General features: G+C 47.1%; 1 protein-coding gene across 14 annotated transcripts in view; it reads left to right on the top strand.

Annotated features, from left to right (window-relative positions):
- Positions 1-14,372, top strand: part of RPS6KA1 (ribosomal protein S6 kinase A1) — a 68,456-nt gene extending 54,084 nt beyond the window's left edge. For 4 of the 14 annotated variants that reach the window (XM_005302025.5, XM_005302027.5, XM_008170979.4 and 1 more), the window contains 19 exons: positions 1,139-1,220; positions 1,534-1,614; positions 2,698-2,777; positions 3,349-3,455; positions 4,430-4,467; positions 4,592-4,734; positions 5,304-5,374; positions 5,805-5,893; positions 6,131-6,195; positions 7,616-7,718; positions 8,058-8,185; positions 9,132-9,257; positions 9,772-9,861; positions 10,657-10,815; positions 11,052-11,213; positions 12,009-12,085; positions 12,260-12,377; positions 12,770-12,907; positions 13,299-14,372. In XM_005302025.5, the coding sequence (XP_005302082.1) occupies positions 1,139-1,220; positions 1,534-1,614; positions 2,698-2,777; positions 3,349-3,455; positions 4,430-4,467; positions 4,592-4,734; positions 5,304-5,374; positions 5,805-5,893; positions 6,131-6,195; positions 7,616-7,718; positions 8,058-8,185; positions 9,132-9,257; positions 9,772-9,861; positions 10,657-10,815; positions 11,052-11,213; positions 12,009-12,085; positions 12,260-12,377; positions 12,770-12,907; positions 13,299-13,421 (1,980 nt within the window). In that variant the 3' untranslated portion in view covers positions 13,422-14,372. The remainder of the gene's footprint in view (positions 1-1,138; positions 1,221-1,533; positions 1,615-2,697; positions 2,778-3,348; positions 3,456-4,429; positions 4,468-4,591; positions 4,735-5,303; positions 5,375-5,804; positions 5,894-6,130; positions 6,196-7,615; positions 7,719-8,057; positions 8,186-9,131; positions 9,258-9,771; positions 9,862-10,656; positions 10,816-11,051; positions 11,214-12,008; positions 12,086-12,259; positions 12,378-12,769; positions 12,908-13,298) is intronic. The other 10 variants (XM_042844677.2, XM_065577138.1, XM_065577136.1 and 7 more) reach the window with 3 other exon arrangements.
- The last annotated feature ends 636 nt before the right edge of the window (positions 14,373-15,008 follow it).

Genomic DNA, 15,008 nt, shown 5'->3' with positions numbered 1-15,008 from the left:
ATATACACTTTGATTTCAACCACAACGCAGAATACAGCATATATGAAAATGTAGAAAAGCATCCATAATATTTAATAAATTTCAATTGGTATTCTATTGTTTAACAGTGCGATTAAAACTGCGATTAATCATGATTAATGTTTTTGAGTTAATTGCGTGAGTTAACTGCGATTAATCGACAGCCATAAAATGTAGGTATTCCATGTGAAAGCAACATCCCAGCTGCTCTCCAATTGGCTCTCTAGCCATGTGGCTGGATAAAAAGAATTTAGGGATTCTCTGTTACTCTCCCCACCCTCCTCTCTCAGATTACTCTGTATATGGGTGACTATCCAAGGCTTCCACTCACTTGTACACATGTTCTTTTTTACCCTTTATGGAGGGGGAGGGAAGTGGCACCTAAACTCTCTTCTCTTTCAACCCATGAATAATCCATCTCTAAAAACAATCTGCTGCATACAGTCTCGAGACTGGCCAATATTGCATTGGTCAATAGCCTGGATATCTCCATGGGTCACTGAGGATCTGACTAGGATTCTGAGCTCCATTTCTCATGCTGCCAAGAGAAGTGGCCACTCTCTGATAATGAGGCCCCATTTCCCTGCCTGGATCCAGCCACTGTTGTATATGAGGACTTGGAAAGGAGGGGAAGCTGCCAGGGATGGCATTAATCATGAATGCCTGGGAGTCAGTCTTGCTGCCAAAGCCACATGTCAGAAGGAAGTCTCCTAGTACAGTGGGGCACTTGGGTACTCCCTGAGTCTGATCTAGTCTGACACGGTACCAAGGGTGGTGACTGGTTCCTTGGTATTGGGGAGAGGCTTTTTTTTTTTCTTAATAGTCTTTGCTTTCAGTTATGACGATTGGAGGAAAAAAGGTGTGGTGAGCAGAGGCAGGAATGCTCTAAGGGCAAGCCTGCTTTGAAGATGGGGAGCAGGAAGGTGAAGCATCAAAATACCTTCCCCAGGAGACTCTGGAAACCTGTCGGCTTTTGCTTGCAGAGCTCAAAGCGTTGAACTTGCTGACCCTGCAGTTTGCTGCTGTTCTGGAGTCGCGTGGGGGTTTATTTGCTAGTATGCAGTAAAATTCTATCCAGACGACTTTAGTCACAAGTTGATCTCTCCTCCTGTGTATGCAGGTCTTTTTAGTAAGAAAAATCACCCCACCAGACAATGGCCATCTCTATGCCATGAAGGTCCTGAAGAAAGCAACCTTGAAAGGTGAGAAGGGCTTTCCATGTGCTGATCCACATCTGCATCCCCAAAATGGAATGAGAAGTCGTGCTGGGAAAACTGCACCATTCTGTAGTGATGCACCCATATCTCCCCACCACTGACTGACTGAGGTGGGAGAGAGTAATCAATGCTGCTCCACGAAGGAAAGTCTCTTCAGAGCTGGGAATGGGGAAATGTCGAGCTAGGCACAGTTTGGCAAGAGCTAGTGAAGCCATGAGGCTGCAGGCAGAGCCCTGTAGCTGGTGTCAGGGTCACTGTCCTGTTCCGAAGTGTCTGAACTGTGCATCTCTCTCCACAGTGCGCGATCGCGTACGGACAAAAATGGAAAGGGACATCTTAGCTGATGTGAACCATCCCTTTGTGGTGAAACTGCACTATGGTGAGTACACAGCTAGCTTCAGGCCAGAGGAATGGCAGAGCCAGTGGGTGGCAACAGCCCTGAATAGTTTCTAACTGTCCATGAGCACTACCCACTATGCGCTACTGCAAGTGCAGTGCATTGCCTGAGGGAGCTGTTCCCTAGGTGTCCAGCAACAGATTCTTGTTGAATGTGTATTTTTCTCAAATACTGTCTGGAAGGGTTATGCCAATAGCAGTAATATGGGAGGAGCCTGTCAAGTAGCCCCTGTTCCCCTTACTGCCTAGATTGTCCTGTTGTCTTTCTAAGCACAATCCCCCTAAAAATGAACTCTTCCTTTGATGGGATCTTGGTCCCATGCCCTGCCTGGTTATTGAATAGGAAAATAGAATAACACAGGAGAAGAGGATGAATTTTAAACCCTTGGGCTTTGTGTGTTCAGTACAGTTCTATCTAAGCACAGAAGAGCAGGTGTAGCAGATGCACCTGAATTTGTTCCCTTTTTTAAAGCTTAGTTTTGTCTTTTCCACGCAGCCCCTTGGACCCGATCTCCCCTCCCTTCCATTCCACACCCTCCCTCCTAAGTTCAGAATTCTGAGCTCTCCATTGTGGGTGGCTCCAGAGGCAGCTGGTGCTTCAGTTACCAAAACAGCAGGGGGGATTTAAGAAGGCAGAATAACTACATGTGCTAGAATTTGTCCCCTGGGTTAAAACTCCTACTCCAAGAAAAGATATCGTGGGAGATTTATGCACTACAGTGGTCGGCACCTCTTATTTCTTCTCTGCAAAAACAGCTCTTCCAGTAAGTCACTGCCTCCCAGCAGCATGCATTGATTAGGCACCGATTTCAAGGGAAGAATGCCACCTACTCAATCACCAATGCCAATTCCTGCAGCGCCTAAGTGTTCTTGGTGATCTCCCATCCCAGTGCTGACTTTGCAGGTGATCTCATTTTGACACCCAGTCACTAGCTATATCTGTATTAAGCCTAGTGGGAATGTGGGGCATCTGGAAACCTAAAGCCGCCCAGCTTTGAGGGGTATCTGACATTGCCAAGCAGTCAGGGTAGAAGGGCACTGATTCCTGCTCTGGCCTATGTTTCAGCATTCCAGACAGAGGGCAAGCTCTATCTCATCTTGGATTTCCTGAGAGGAGGAGATCTCTTCACTCGGCTTTCCAAAGAGGTGAGCATGCCTTGGGATCTTGCTGTGCTGTTCATGGTGCGGGCATGTTCAGCTCTACCAGCGTAGGCAATAGTGAGTGCCTATTGTAGAGGACAACTGGTATTTGGAGCACTGTTCTCCAACTCATCAGAACAGAAAACAGTGGCTACATAGATGAGGTGAGCCCTGACTAGCTACTGCTGTGTAAAGTGACAGAGATGGGAACCAGTGACTCCCTTTCTCTGTCCTGCTGCAATGTAGCGGCTTAATCAACCTGATTTGCTCCTATCGAGGAGGGGGCAAGGAAGGAGGCTAGGGATGGGGAAGTTAATCTGCAAATTGAAGTGACAGGTAAAGATAATTGGAGAACAATAGCTGATGTAAATTAAAATCCTAAATTAACATCAGCTCACTGTTTAGCAACCTCTAATTGTGCTGTTTAATCTCAGGCTAGCAGGAAATACAAGTCTGAAGGGGTGAGTGGCTGGGTATGTTGGGGAGGGGATGTTTGTGATGGGGAACAACTTCATGGTATGTTCTTGGGAGGCTGATTTCTTATCACCCAGGTGTCTGTCTCTCCTCTGTGCCTCAGGTAATGTTCACTGAGGAAGATGTGAAGTTCTACCTAGCTGAGCTGGCTCTGGGGCTTGATCATTTACACAGCCTGGGAATCCTATACCGAGACCTCAAACCAGAGAAGTATGTATAGCAGAACCTTACGCTGCCTCCGATTTAATGACACAGCACTGGGCCGCCTCTCCTGCACCTCAGTCTCACGTCTGTAGTCTTTAAATGCCAAAGCGTCCTCCTGTTAAGCTGAGAAATGCACGTAGGCTGGAGTAATGAGTTGCAGTAGCCTAAAACTCTTGTGTGGAAAGAGAGAAGGAGAAAAATGCTCCAGCTTTCTCCTTCCCTTCCTAGGCAGTCGGGCTGGGAACACTGGGCAGCACGCTTGCCCTGTCCTGGGCTTTTTCGTGCTGACCCAAGGACTCAGATTCTGTATTCTAGCTGACGAAAATGCTGGCTTGCTTGGCAAACAATAGGGATACTCCAAAGAGACTATATAAAGGCTCGGGCATCAAACCCTCCCCGCCACTACCCCCCCGTAGAGCCATCAAAGGAAAAGTAGGGGTTCTTCAAATCTCCTCTGCTGTAATGCTTACAAAAAACTTAACAGTTAAGTTGCGGGTGTGCTGGGGCTGCTGCCTGCCATGCTGACCAGAGTTGTCTCATTGATTCCTTGTAGTCCTCGGTCTGTCCACCTGTTGTCTCTTGTCTTTATACTTAAATTGTAAGCTCTTCAGGGCAGGGATGTCTTTTTGTTCTGTGTTTGTACAATGCCTAGCACAGTGGGTTCCTGATCCAGGACTGGAGCTCCAAGGTGCTACAGTATTGCAAATAATGGAGTCCTTGCACAAAGCATCGCTGTTAGGAGGGAGAGTGTAAGTGGCTGGAGGAAAATGGGGCCATTCTCTTTGCATCGTACATCTTGATGAAAGGGCTAAACCATCGGGGCTGAAAGTGGTGGCGCTAAGATCTGTTTCTGGGGTTCTGAAAGCTTTTTAACTAGTCTCTCAGGAGCAGAAATAAGTGCTGGTTCACTTGTTAGCATCTCTATGTTACGGTAATGATCATTGATGTTTACACGCCTGTCTCTCTTCTCCCTCTCATAGCATCCTCTTGGATGAAGAAGGCCACATCAAACTCACAGGTAAGGTGACCCCAAAAATTTTGCACTACAGCAGACTTGCAACTTGAGATACAGACATTCTTCCATGCCTGTGCTCTGTTTGTAGAAAGTGGACATATGTTCATGGTTTTTCTCTTTTGTGTAGATTTTGGTTTGAGTAAAGAAGCCATTGACCATGAGAAGAAAGCGTATTCCTTCTGTGGGACAGTGGAATATATGGCACCAGAAGTTGTGAATCGTCAGGGCCACACCCACAGCGCTGACTGGTGGTCATATGGTGTATTAATGGTATGGTATCTAACTAGCATGTTTGAAGCCTAATTTTATGGTGGCTCTTTAAATGGTAGCTCTGGAGAGATGATGCAATATCTCTGTGCATTATAATGTATCTCTAACAGAGAACTATTGAACTGGGAAAGATCTAATAGTCACTCCAATGTTTTCAAGCTCCCATATAAGTTACTCTGACCAAAGCAATCAGTAGTGAAGTGTAACGAATGTCACAGGGATCAGTTACATTCATAGCTGTTGAACGTAGAATTTAGATGGTTTCTGACAGTCTCTCACGACCGTTACATTTTGTCTCATTAAGACAGCTTAAGTTTCCTGTTAAGATGCTTTCATTTCAGACTGGAAGTGATGCTAGTGTTCCTTGTTTGGATCTAGAGCTGCCACCTGGTGGTCATTCAATCCATGGCCTTTCTGCTCTAAGGTGTTCTTTGAAAGACTGTATAAATTACCATTAGCCATATCAAGGTTCAGTGTTATAGGGCTCTCTGCCTAGACCATATTAGGATCTGCTGCCCCTAGAAACTCTCGCTCAATCATTTAACCTTCTCTCTTGCTCTTCTTTCTAGTTTGAGATGCTCACTGGCTCCCTGCCATTCCAGGGAAAAGACCGTAAGGAGACAATGACGTTCATTCTCAAGTAAGAGGAGTTATTCTTCAGTGTCTCTGCAGGGGCAAAGCTCACTGCTCTGCTTCTAGGACAGGGTGACCAGATGTCCTAATTGTTTAGGGACAGTCCCGATATTCAGGACTTTGTCTTATATAGGTTCCTATTACTTCTCACCTCCATCCTGATTTTTCATACTTGGTATCTGGTCACCCTACGCTAGGACGTCAGGAATTTTGCATCCTGGGGGTTATAACAGTTTAATGGCATTAATTTGCGAGGATTTCTATAAACAGACTTACGGAGGGCACAGTGTTAAAATGCTGAGCGAAAAACTGACTCCATCTCACGTGCTGCAAGGAAAGACGTGGGAAGCTAGGTGGCAGATGAGCTGCAGAGTCAGTGCCTGTTTGCTTGTTTTACTTACTCAGAGTTAATTGCACAATTTTTTTTTTCTTTCTAGAGCAAAGCTGGGCATGCCTCAGTTCCTGAGCTCCGAAGCACAGAGTCTCCTGCGAGCTCTTTTCAAAAGGAATCCAGCCAACAGATTAGGTAAGACATCCGGTGTTACATTGTTTCTGGGAGCTCCAGGTGCAACATCTTGGCTCCTTTGTCCAAGTGGGTCAGATACATTGGATTTTGGCTAGGTTCTCCCACACATCTCAGCACAGCTTGACTCCCAGTAATACCTGGTCACATTGCACAGTGGATTATAGCCTTGCTTATGTCATTAGCAGTGGAGTGGGTATATACAGTAGCACTAAATCCAGAGTGGTGTCTGTCTTCCAGGTTCTGGTACAGATGGGGCAGAAGAGATAAAGCGTCACCCTTTTTACTCCACCATTGACTGGAATGTGAGTATTGAACCTTTCTTTGCTTAGATATTGGATTCTACATGCTCTCAAACTTGCATACCAATGAAGGGGAGAGGCATGAGTCACTCGACTGTCTTAGCTCTGCAGTAAAACAGATGCTTATAGAGTGACCGGCAGTCAAAAGGCTGCGTCCTGTTGTTCATCAGCTGTTAGAGTCCTTCCCCAAAACAGTGTTTACACAAAAGGAACGGGAGTCACCTGGACGGCTGAAGTAGGAAATGAACAAAAATCACATTTGTCATATCAAATACCCTACATGTGTGAATTCACATCAAAATGAGACCATCAACCATCTCTTGCAGTGGAAGGACGTGGAAGCTAATCTGGGATTTAGCAGGAGAGGGATGGCCTCGGAGGTATTGGAAAATATACTTGAGGGACAGGAATCTTTTTGGAAGGAATGGATCTACAGTTTGAAAGACAGAAATTGTCCTAATAGAACAATATCTGGCTGAAGTGATTGGGCCAGGATGGTTTGGTGACTAAGACTGGAACTCAGGAAATATGGGTTCAATTTTTTGCTTTACCACAGGCTTCCTGTGTAACTTCTGAGCGAGTCACACGATCTCTTGGCAGCTCTGTTCCCTATCTGTACTCCGGTACCTTGCCGAGGTCTTCTGAGGGCTGGCCAGTTAGTGCTTGAGGCATTCTGATACTGTAGTGATGGAGGTTATAGAAGACCTGGAAAGGTTTTAGAACAGACCTCCCGTGATGCTGGCATAGGGTTCCTCTCAAACTACACCTCCACCCCGACATAACACGAATTTGGATATAACGCGGTAAAGCAGTGCTTGGGGGGGGCTGCGGGCTGCGCACTCCGGCAGATCAAAGCAAGTTCGATATAATGCAGTTTCACCTATAGCGCAGTAAGATTTTTTGGCTCCTGAGGGCAGCGTTATATCGGGGTAGAGGTGTATCTTCAAGTAGCAATTCAGAAAGGCTGTGGGGAGGAAAAAACTCCCTGCCAGGAATTCCTCTAGCTCTTCCTAAATGTAGCTTTCAGGCCCAGCATCTGATGCCAGAGTGAGCAGAGAAGACACAGCAGACCCTGGTGGCATAAACTAGTTCCTGGATAGTTGGCTTTTTAGCACCCTGGAGATACAAGGTTATTTTGGCTCTCGGTAGCAGCTGCCTAGGGAGGAGAAATACTGCAAGCTTCTGCCACAGAAGTGACTCAACAGCTCCATGGAAGGGCCTTCCAATGAGAGTCTAACTCTGACTGAGCTGTAGTTCTACACTATGCTACCAAGCAATTTCTGGCTTGTAAAGTTTCCTCCTCATGGCTTCTCTTTCCTGGTAAATCCATCCCCTTAGGAGCATTTGGGAATGTCTGCCAATTGGGACAGCTACCTGTGGGGGATGGTTTGTTGAATGGCATCCTTGGCGTTGTGTTTTGCAGAAGCTATATCGCAGGGAGATCAAACCACCTTTCAAACCTGCCGTGGCCCGACCAGATGACACCTTTTATTTTGACACAGAGTTCACCTCTCGTACGCCAAAAGGTTTGTGTGCACCCCAGCAAATAGGAAATTGGTACAGGATGCTCTGGCTATATCAACACATGGTACTGGGGTGAGGTGTATTACACTGACTCCTATTCCAGCAGGACTAGGCCTATCACTGTAAAATGAGGAACACTGACTTCAGAGGGTTACAGCTCTCGACAAGGGATGGTGCAGAAGTAACTCTGCAAGGGGCTCTCTTGGGTAAATGGTCTATTCAGCATGCGGTGTGGCTACTGTCTAGAATAGGGAGTAACCATAACCCTTAGTACATGAGGGGTAAATTGTCAGCTACTGGCAGGCTGCTGCAGGACCACTCTTTTTCCTGACTTATTCCAGATTCCCCTGGAATTCCCCCGAGTGCGGGGGCCCATCAGCTCTTCCGAGGGTTCAGTTTTGTGGCAACTGGATTGATGGAGGATGGCATGGTCAAACCTACCCAGGCACCTCTGCATTCTGTGGTACAGGTAAGGGGACCGGACCAAGGAAAGACCTTTCTTAAACTGCAATGATAATTCCAGAAGCCTAGCGCATGTCGGCCAGACCATGAGGGCTGATAAGTGCAGCCTGGCGAAAGCCTGAGGGCAAGGCTTTTTCCGGTGGATTTCCTCTTGCAAACTCCCTGACCAGTTCCCTGGTGGATTCCAGAGAAGTGTGTGAATTTGTTCAATGGCTTAGCCAGGCCGTGGAGGTGAACAGGAGGAAGGGCAGGGGAGAAGAGACACAGCCTGTAATGGGCCAAGGTAAAATGGCCACATAACCTCCTGTGGAGAAATCCGACTTCACCGTGCTACAAGATTAAAGATCCTGGATGGTTTGACCCAATCATGCATGTTTACGCATAGGACCAGAGGGTTCATATCCTGCTGGGTCCAGCTCAGTCCTTCATCCTGCAGCAGCAAGTCAGTTGAGTCGATGCAGCTTGCAATGTCTGGGGCTTTCGGATGAAATGGCCTATGATTTTCAAAGGGGCTAAGGCAGTTATGTGCCCAGATTTCATTGAGAATAAATAGGATTTAGATGCCTCGCTCCCTTAGGGACCTTTGAAAATTACAGCCTTAAAGACCAAAGTCCTTTCGGCTTTGCTTGGATGCTGAAGATCCTGTGACTCTTTCCAGAACTTCCCCTGGCCGGTGAACTGTTCAGCCAAGGACACCAGGGCACGGCCCCAACTCTGTGCCAAGTGGCTGCACTTCAGCGGGTGGTAGCTCTGGGCTGAAAGTCACTCTAGAAATGTGACTGGCGTTTGCCCTTCCCTCCCCCTCCCTGACCGGGAGAATAAGAAGCTGTGTGATACAGCGGGTAGCAATCAGTCAATCCGTCCTCCATTTTGTTGGTGTACAGATACTGTGGTATTTCCCTAAACTAACTCTGTTTTTTTCTTGTTTCATTTCTCCATTCATCCCACGGTAGCAGCTGCACGGCAAGAGTCTCCAGTTTAATGAAGGCTACGTAGTGAGGGAGACGATCGGTGTGGGCTCCTATTCAGTGTGTAAACGCTGCATTCATAAATCCACCAACATGGAATATGCCGTCAAGGTTTGCAGTCTGCCATCTCTCTCTCTCATGTGCACTCCCACACTCAGGTTTCCTTTTTTCTCTAGTAACAGCCTCTGAAAATAAAACGGAGCTAAGTGTCGTTGTCCCTGCAACTCTGCGCTATCATGCAAGAAGCCAGGCTGGATTTCTGGGCTGGGGGTGCTGGGGAAGCGACATTCTCTTTTGGGGAGAGGGAAGTTCGGTACCACACATTACTTTTCAGTCATTGCACTTGCTGTGCTGGGCTTTAGGGATTCCATCGAGTGCTTCTCAGCCTGAACAAAGGCTGATGTGGTGCGCCATGTGATCATGGGGATGTATAACTGGCAGTAAAATGAGTTGTTCTGGAAAACCAAGACAGCAGGAGGTGGGGAGTGGAAATAAGTTTAGAATCTCAACCCCGGATAAATTGTGCAGTGCTCCACCCATTGTTTCTCTGTGCACACAGCTCTGTCCTACCTGCCTGGCAGAAGGACCCCAGTCCTGGTTAACACTTACCTATGCTCTCCTGCAGATCATTGATAAGAGTAAACGAGACCCTTCTGAGGAGATGGAGATCCTCCTGCGCTACGGGCAGCACCCAAATATCATCACCCTGAAAGATGTGAGTGTAACCGTGTTTAACTTGCACCTAAGCAGAGATGTTGTCTCTGAAAGCACAGGCCTACCTTCTGAGGCCGACGCTGTTGCTCCTGAGAACCCGCCCAGTAGAATGGTGGCAGGTCTGAGGAGGTGTCAGAGCTCCCCAGCAACGTGCTGGGGGAGATGGAGGACTTCTGTAGAGCTTGTGATAGAACTACTAAAAGGCTGCTTTGGAAGCATCCCGTTGGATGTGCATTGTGGTTTCTGATACCACCTGTTTGCTACAAGTCCTAGCTTAGAGCGGCTGTCTCTCTAAAGCTATAACATAGTTCGCCATAACACAGCTACTTTTCCCTTGAAGTATCACTGAATTTATTAGTACACAGGAATCTTATGGGACTGAGCACCCAGCGTCTGTGGTGCCAGAAGGTCTTTCAGCAGTGAGAAGCACTTCTTTGGTCCATGCTCCATTCCTTACCTGATCCCAGGCAGAGTGCACAGAGCATTAAACCAGTCTGTTCCCCCAGCACTGCCTGGTAACAGAGGCTGGGGTAGAGGAGTCCCTTCACGTGTGAATCAAAACTTGGCTCTGCTTCAGCTTTTTACAGAGCTTGTGAAAGTCCCCTCCAACTAGATCTGCATGAGACTAAACCGCACATAACACATGCAGGAAATGACTTTAATACGGCCATAGGGTGCGTCGCTGTAGGCAACTCTGCCCCCAGGACGGACGGACGGACGTGTGCGTGAGAAAGAGAGAGAGAGAGAGAGATCATTATTGTTTTAGGGACTAAACCCTGCATATCTGCTTTGGCAGGTGTATGACGACGGGAAGCATGTTTTCCTCGTGACTGAGCTGATGAGAGGAGGGGAGCTGCTGGACAGGATCCTCAGACAGAAGTGTTTCTCTGAGCGGGAGGCCAGTTCTGTGCTGCACACAATCTGTAAAACTGTGGAGTATCTGCATTCTCAAGGGGTGAGTATGGGAGGCTGAGATGCTGACTGGTCCCCCTCACAATCAAGTGGGAAGCAGGCAGGCACAGGGCTACTATCCTGCCCCTTCTCCAGGAAGTAGCTGCCTCTTAGGATATGTTTCAGTCTTGAGGGAGGCCAGGCATGAAATCTAAGTCTGTGCCATTCGCTTCACCTGCAGCCTTGAGTGCAGCTGCTAGAGGAGTGTGACAGCAGCACCTGCTGTTGTTTACTTCACAGGTAGTTCATAGAGACTTGAAACCCAGCAACATTCTCTATGTGGATGAGTCTGGAAACCCAGAGAGCATTCGCATTTGTGACTTTGGCTTTGCCAAGCAGTTGAGAGCTGAGAATGGCCTTCTCATGACCCCTTGCTACACTGCGAACTTCGTGGCCCCCGAGGTAAGCTGCTCGTGACCTGAAACTCTCCCTCTGTAGCTCTTGCTGTCCTCCATCAGGCTGTGGTTCTCTGCCAACATTAGTTACCAGCTGAAATGTTGGCCAGGGCTAGCTCTGGCACACTCTGCCAGCAGGCCCACTTTGGGGAGCGGGCAAAAGCAGAAATACTCTCCCAGTATTGAACTAATGGAGGCAAGTTTTGGGACTAGGTTTCATAGCTTCCTGCTTCTTTTCTTTCCTACCCTCTATCTATTGCCTCCTCATGAAGTGGTGGCACAATTCAAAACCAAATGATTCTGTCGGCTCCCTTTCCTAATCCGGAAGTTCTCCCCTGATTTACTTCTCGCTCCTGCAATCTGACCCCTTCTCTGGGTTCCTTAACAGACTTGCTCTGTTGGCGGGGCTTTAGAAAAAGTGACCCTCCATTCTCAGGACAGGGTGGGTCACTGGCTTGCAAACAAGCCCCTCTTTTAGGGGGCTGAAAAGCCGGTGTACTGGCCACCTAATTCAATGAGTATATCTAGGTGTCAGAGAACTGGCTTCTCTGTAGAACTAATATGCAGAGTGTGATTCTGTTAGTGCCTGATTCTTTTCCATGGCTATTTTGACATGCCTGGGATGTTTCCTCTTCATCCATGAAACCAAAGCCAAATTGAGTCCGAACCTTCAGTCCATGACCCTGACAGAGCTGTAGAAAAGTCTGGCATGCAGGCAAAGGGGTCAAACCAATGCTCGTTGTCTGACAGAGCAGGAACTCTTAGGAAAACTGACATCTTTCCCTTGGCTTATTCTGCACAGGTACTAAAACGTCAAGGCTACGATGAGGGATGTGACATCTGGAGTTTAGGGATACTCCTCTATACAATGCTGGCAGGGTAAGTATCTGCTGCTCTTATGGTGGGGATGCGTTTAGCACCGATGGCTGGCTGGGTATATTGCTAGTCGGTGTGCCCTGCTGCAGAGGCCATATTGTCCTTATTGACTATCATTCACTCAGATTTCAGTTCTGTTTGGTTAGAAGAGGAACCTGCAAATTTTCTGTTTTTCAGATACACTCCTTTTGCAAATGGGCCCAGTGACACTCCAGAGGACATCCTGAGCCGAATAGGCGGAGGGAAGTTCACTCTAAAAGGAGGAAATTGGGACACAGTTTCTGAGGCAGCCAAGGTAGGGTCTGGTACTTGAATTAAGTCTGTAGCTCAGGTCAAGTATAGACAGCTGCTGTGCAGCCTGTTAAAATAAACCTTTCTACTGCTTTCACTTTTTCCTCCCCCACCATGTGGGGTCAGTAGCTCCCATTTCACATGCACATTTTCCTACAAAACGGGGGCAGCAGTCTCTATGTAGGGTGCTTCACCATTTTGCAATTAGTGCTGGTATGCAATACCAGTCTATAGTGGCCCATCCATGGCCATTGACACTCAGCCCCATCCTCTGTGCCCAGGCTGATAGCTGCTATTCCCCAGGATAGTGAACTTCTAAGTCTGAATGAGATGAACCTCTCTCAGATGGGTTTGCATCACCTTTCTGAAGTCTAATTCTCTGAATGCTTGCTCCAGGATCTGGTAACAAAGATGCTCCATATTGATCCTCACCAGCGCCTGACAGCCAAACAAGTCCTGCAGCATCCCTGGATAACCCAGAAGGATAGGTTACCCCAAAGCCAGCTGAGTCACCAGGATGTACAGCTTGTAAAGGTACGCATTGCGGGGCTGTGCCTGGCCTGTGGTGCATTCAGCGGTGCCCTCTTGCTCCATCATCACCTCTGGGTAGTGGGTAGAGCAGTCTCAAGGTGCGGGGGGGTAGGGTGATCACGACAGGACATCTGCTGCCAGGGCAAAGGGATAATCTGGGGGAAATTGCAGTGGGAGGGGAATGGTTAGTAAGTACAAGGCAGAAACTAACTCCTGCAGGCCAAAGAAAGACTTCTGATAACTCTCTCTTCTAAAAAGAAGCCAGTTTCTTATATGCTGGCCAGTAATTTTCAGTAGGGTACAAAGATATTTCTGCCTCCCAGCTATTCTGGGTGGATGCAGTCCCATGACAGTCCAGTGACTGTTTTTTTGTTTTTTCATTCTTTTCTCCCAGGGAGCCATGGTTGCAACATACTCTGCAATAAACAGCTCCAAGCCAAGTCCCCAGCTGAAGCCCATTGAGTCATCCATTCTGGCACAGAGGCGGGTGAAGAAGCTCCCCTCCACCTCACTGTAGTGGGAAACCTGGGCAGCCCATGGCACCGCTGTGCAGTGCTGTCACTCATGACATTGCACAAGCTGCTGAAGATGGGAAGCAGGGAAACGGGCAGGAAAACAACGCGTGAAAGGAAGCCCATTTGCAGACTGTCTTCCTCCAAACCACAGCAAGGCCAAGTGCCTTTTTCCTTCTGAAAGACTAGCTCTTCTCTTCGTGGACTCGCCTGTCCTGATAGAAGTTCACTGTAAAACCTTTTTTTTTTTTTTTTTTAAAGTGTAAATTGATACAATTTTTAAAGGGATCCATTTGTGTATATGAGAACTAGAATGTATAATCCGTGTAATGATGTCACTAAAGAGCAGATCTGATTTGTCTTTTCCTGTGAAGGGCCAGACCTTGATTGTAGACACATCACCTTTCACAACTGATTTGGGGTTCAGGGCTGGTGCAGCTGGAAGTCCGACCTTTTTTTTCTTCCCCTCAAACTTTCTGTACCCTCCCCAATGTCAAACTAGCAGCTGTTCTTTCCAGAACCACCTGTTAGAGAAGTCGCCCCATTTTTGTGTACAGCTTGTAAAACCAGTTCTTAAATTTCATCCTGTAGGTTTTGGTTTCCCTCAGAAGCCACATGGCTGCTGTTCGAGTGCATAAGCCATTTTAAGCACCTACTTGGTTAAACTGTCCCAGATACCTGCAGGGTCTGGACCATTCCTCCTCATTCCCCCAGCATTCATTCAGGATTCTGTCAGATGAACAGATGCTGATAGGGAAGAAATATTCTCCGTTGTGAAGTCAAGTCTTTCTGGGTTGGCTTTGGTTTCTTTCTTTTTTATTCCTGTTTCACTTAGCACCATCCAGGAATCCATGATGCAAAGCAAAATCTTTTTCTTTTTTAATTTAATTTTGTTATATGGCTGGTAACTCAGGGTTTCTGTCTGAACTTTATAATAAACATGTCATTCAGTTGAAGTTATTTTACTGACTGAATGTTCACCCCTCCCTTTAGCTACAGAATAAGCTATGCTAGTCACTGCTCCTCTCTTTAAAATGGGGATGATGGTACTTACCTGCCTTTTGTAAAGCGTTTTGACATCTACAGATGAAAAGCTGTGTGTATAAGTGCATCTCTTCTCCCCAGGTGTCTGTGATCGGGGAACTCGGTGCTGCTAACAGCTATATTATGCCATCTTCATTCAAGTTTAGAACTCACTCTGCAACTGAAATCATTAAGATTAATTGTAGAATAAGGCACTAATCAACATTAAGGGTGGCAGAATCTGGCCTGTAGAGTTCCTGTAAATCTTATTTACAGGAACTAAATATCACAATCTTAATAGAAACCAGCCCTCAGAGACTACTTCTAGCCCTGTTCATCTGAACTTTTTGAGTCCTTCTGAACCCTTAGATATTGTGGTATTGAGACATGGATTCCTAGCTGCCTTGTATATCCTGGGTGCCTCCCTCCCTTTTGTGGGTGGGTGGGTGGATGGGTGTGGATCTTCAGTGAGAGAAGCTGGGGAAATCTTGAAATAACTGTACAAGGATGTAACAAGGATGGCTTCCAGGACTGAACTGAGCAACTCTCTTCAGTGTGTCAATCTCAGC

The sequence above is a fragment of the Chrysemys picta genome, chromosome 23, assembly GCF_011386835.1.
Source record: "Chrysemys picta bellii isolate R12L10 chromosome 23, ASM1138683v2, whole genome shotgun sequence".
Taxonomy (NCBI): domain Eukaryota; kingdom Metazoa; phylum Chordata; order Testudines; family Emydidae; genus Chrysemys; species Chrysemys picta.
The sequence above is the reverse complement of the archived record's forward strand: the minus strand, read 5'-3'. Positions and strand labels throughout refer to the sequence as shown.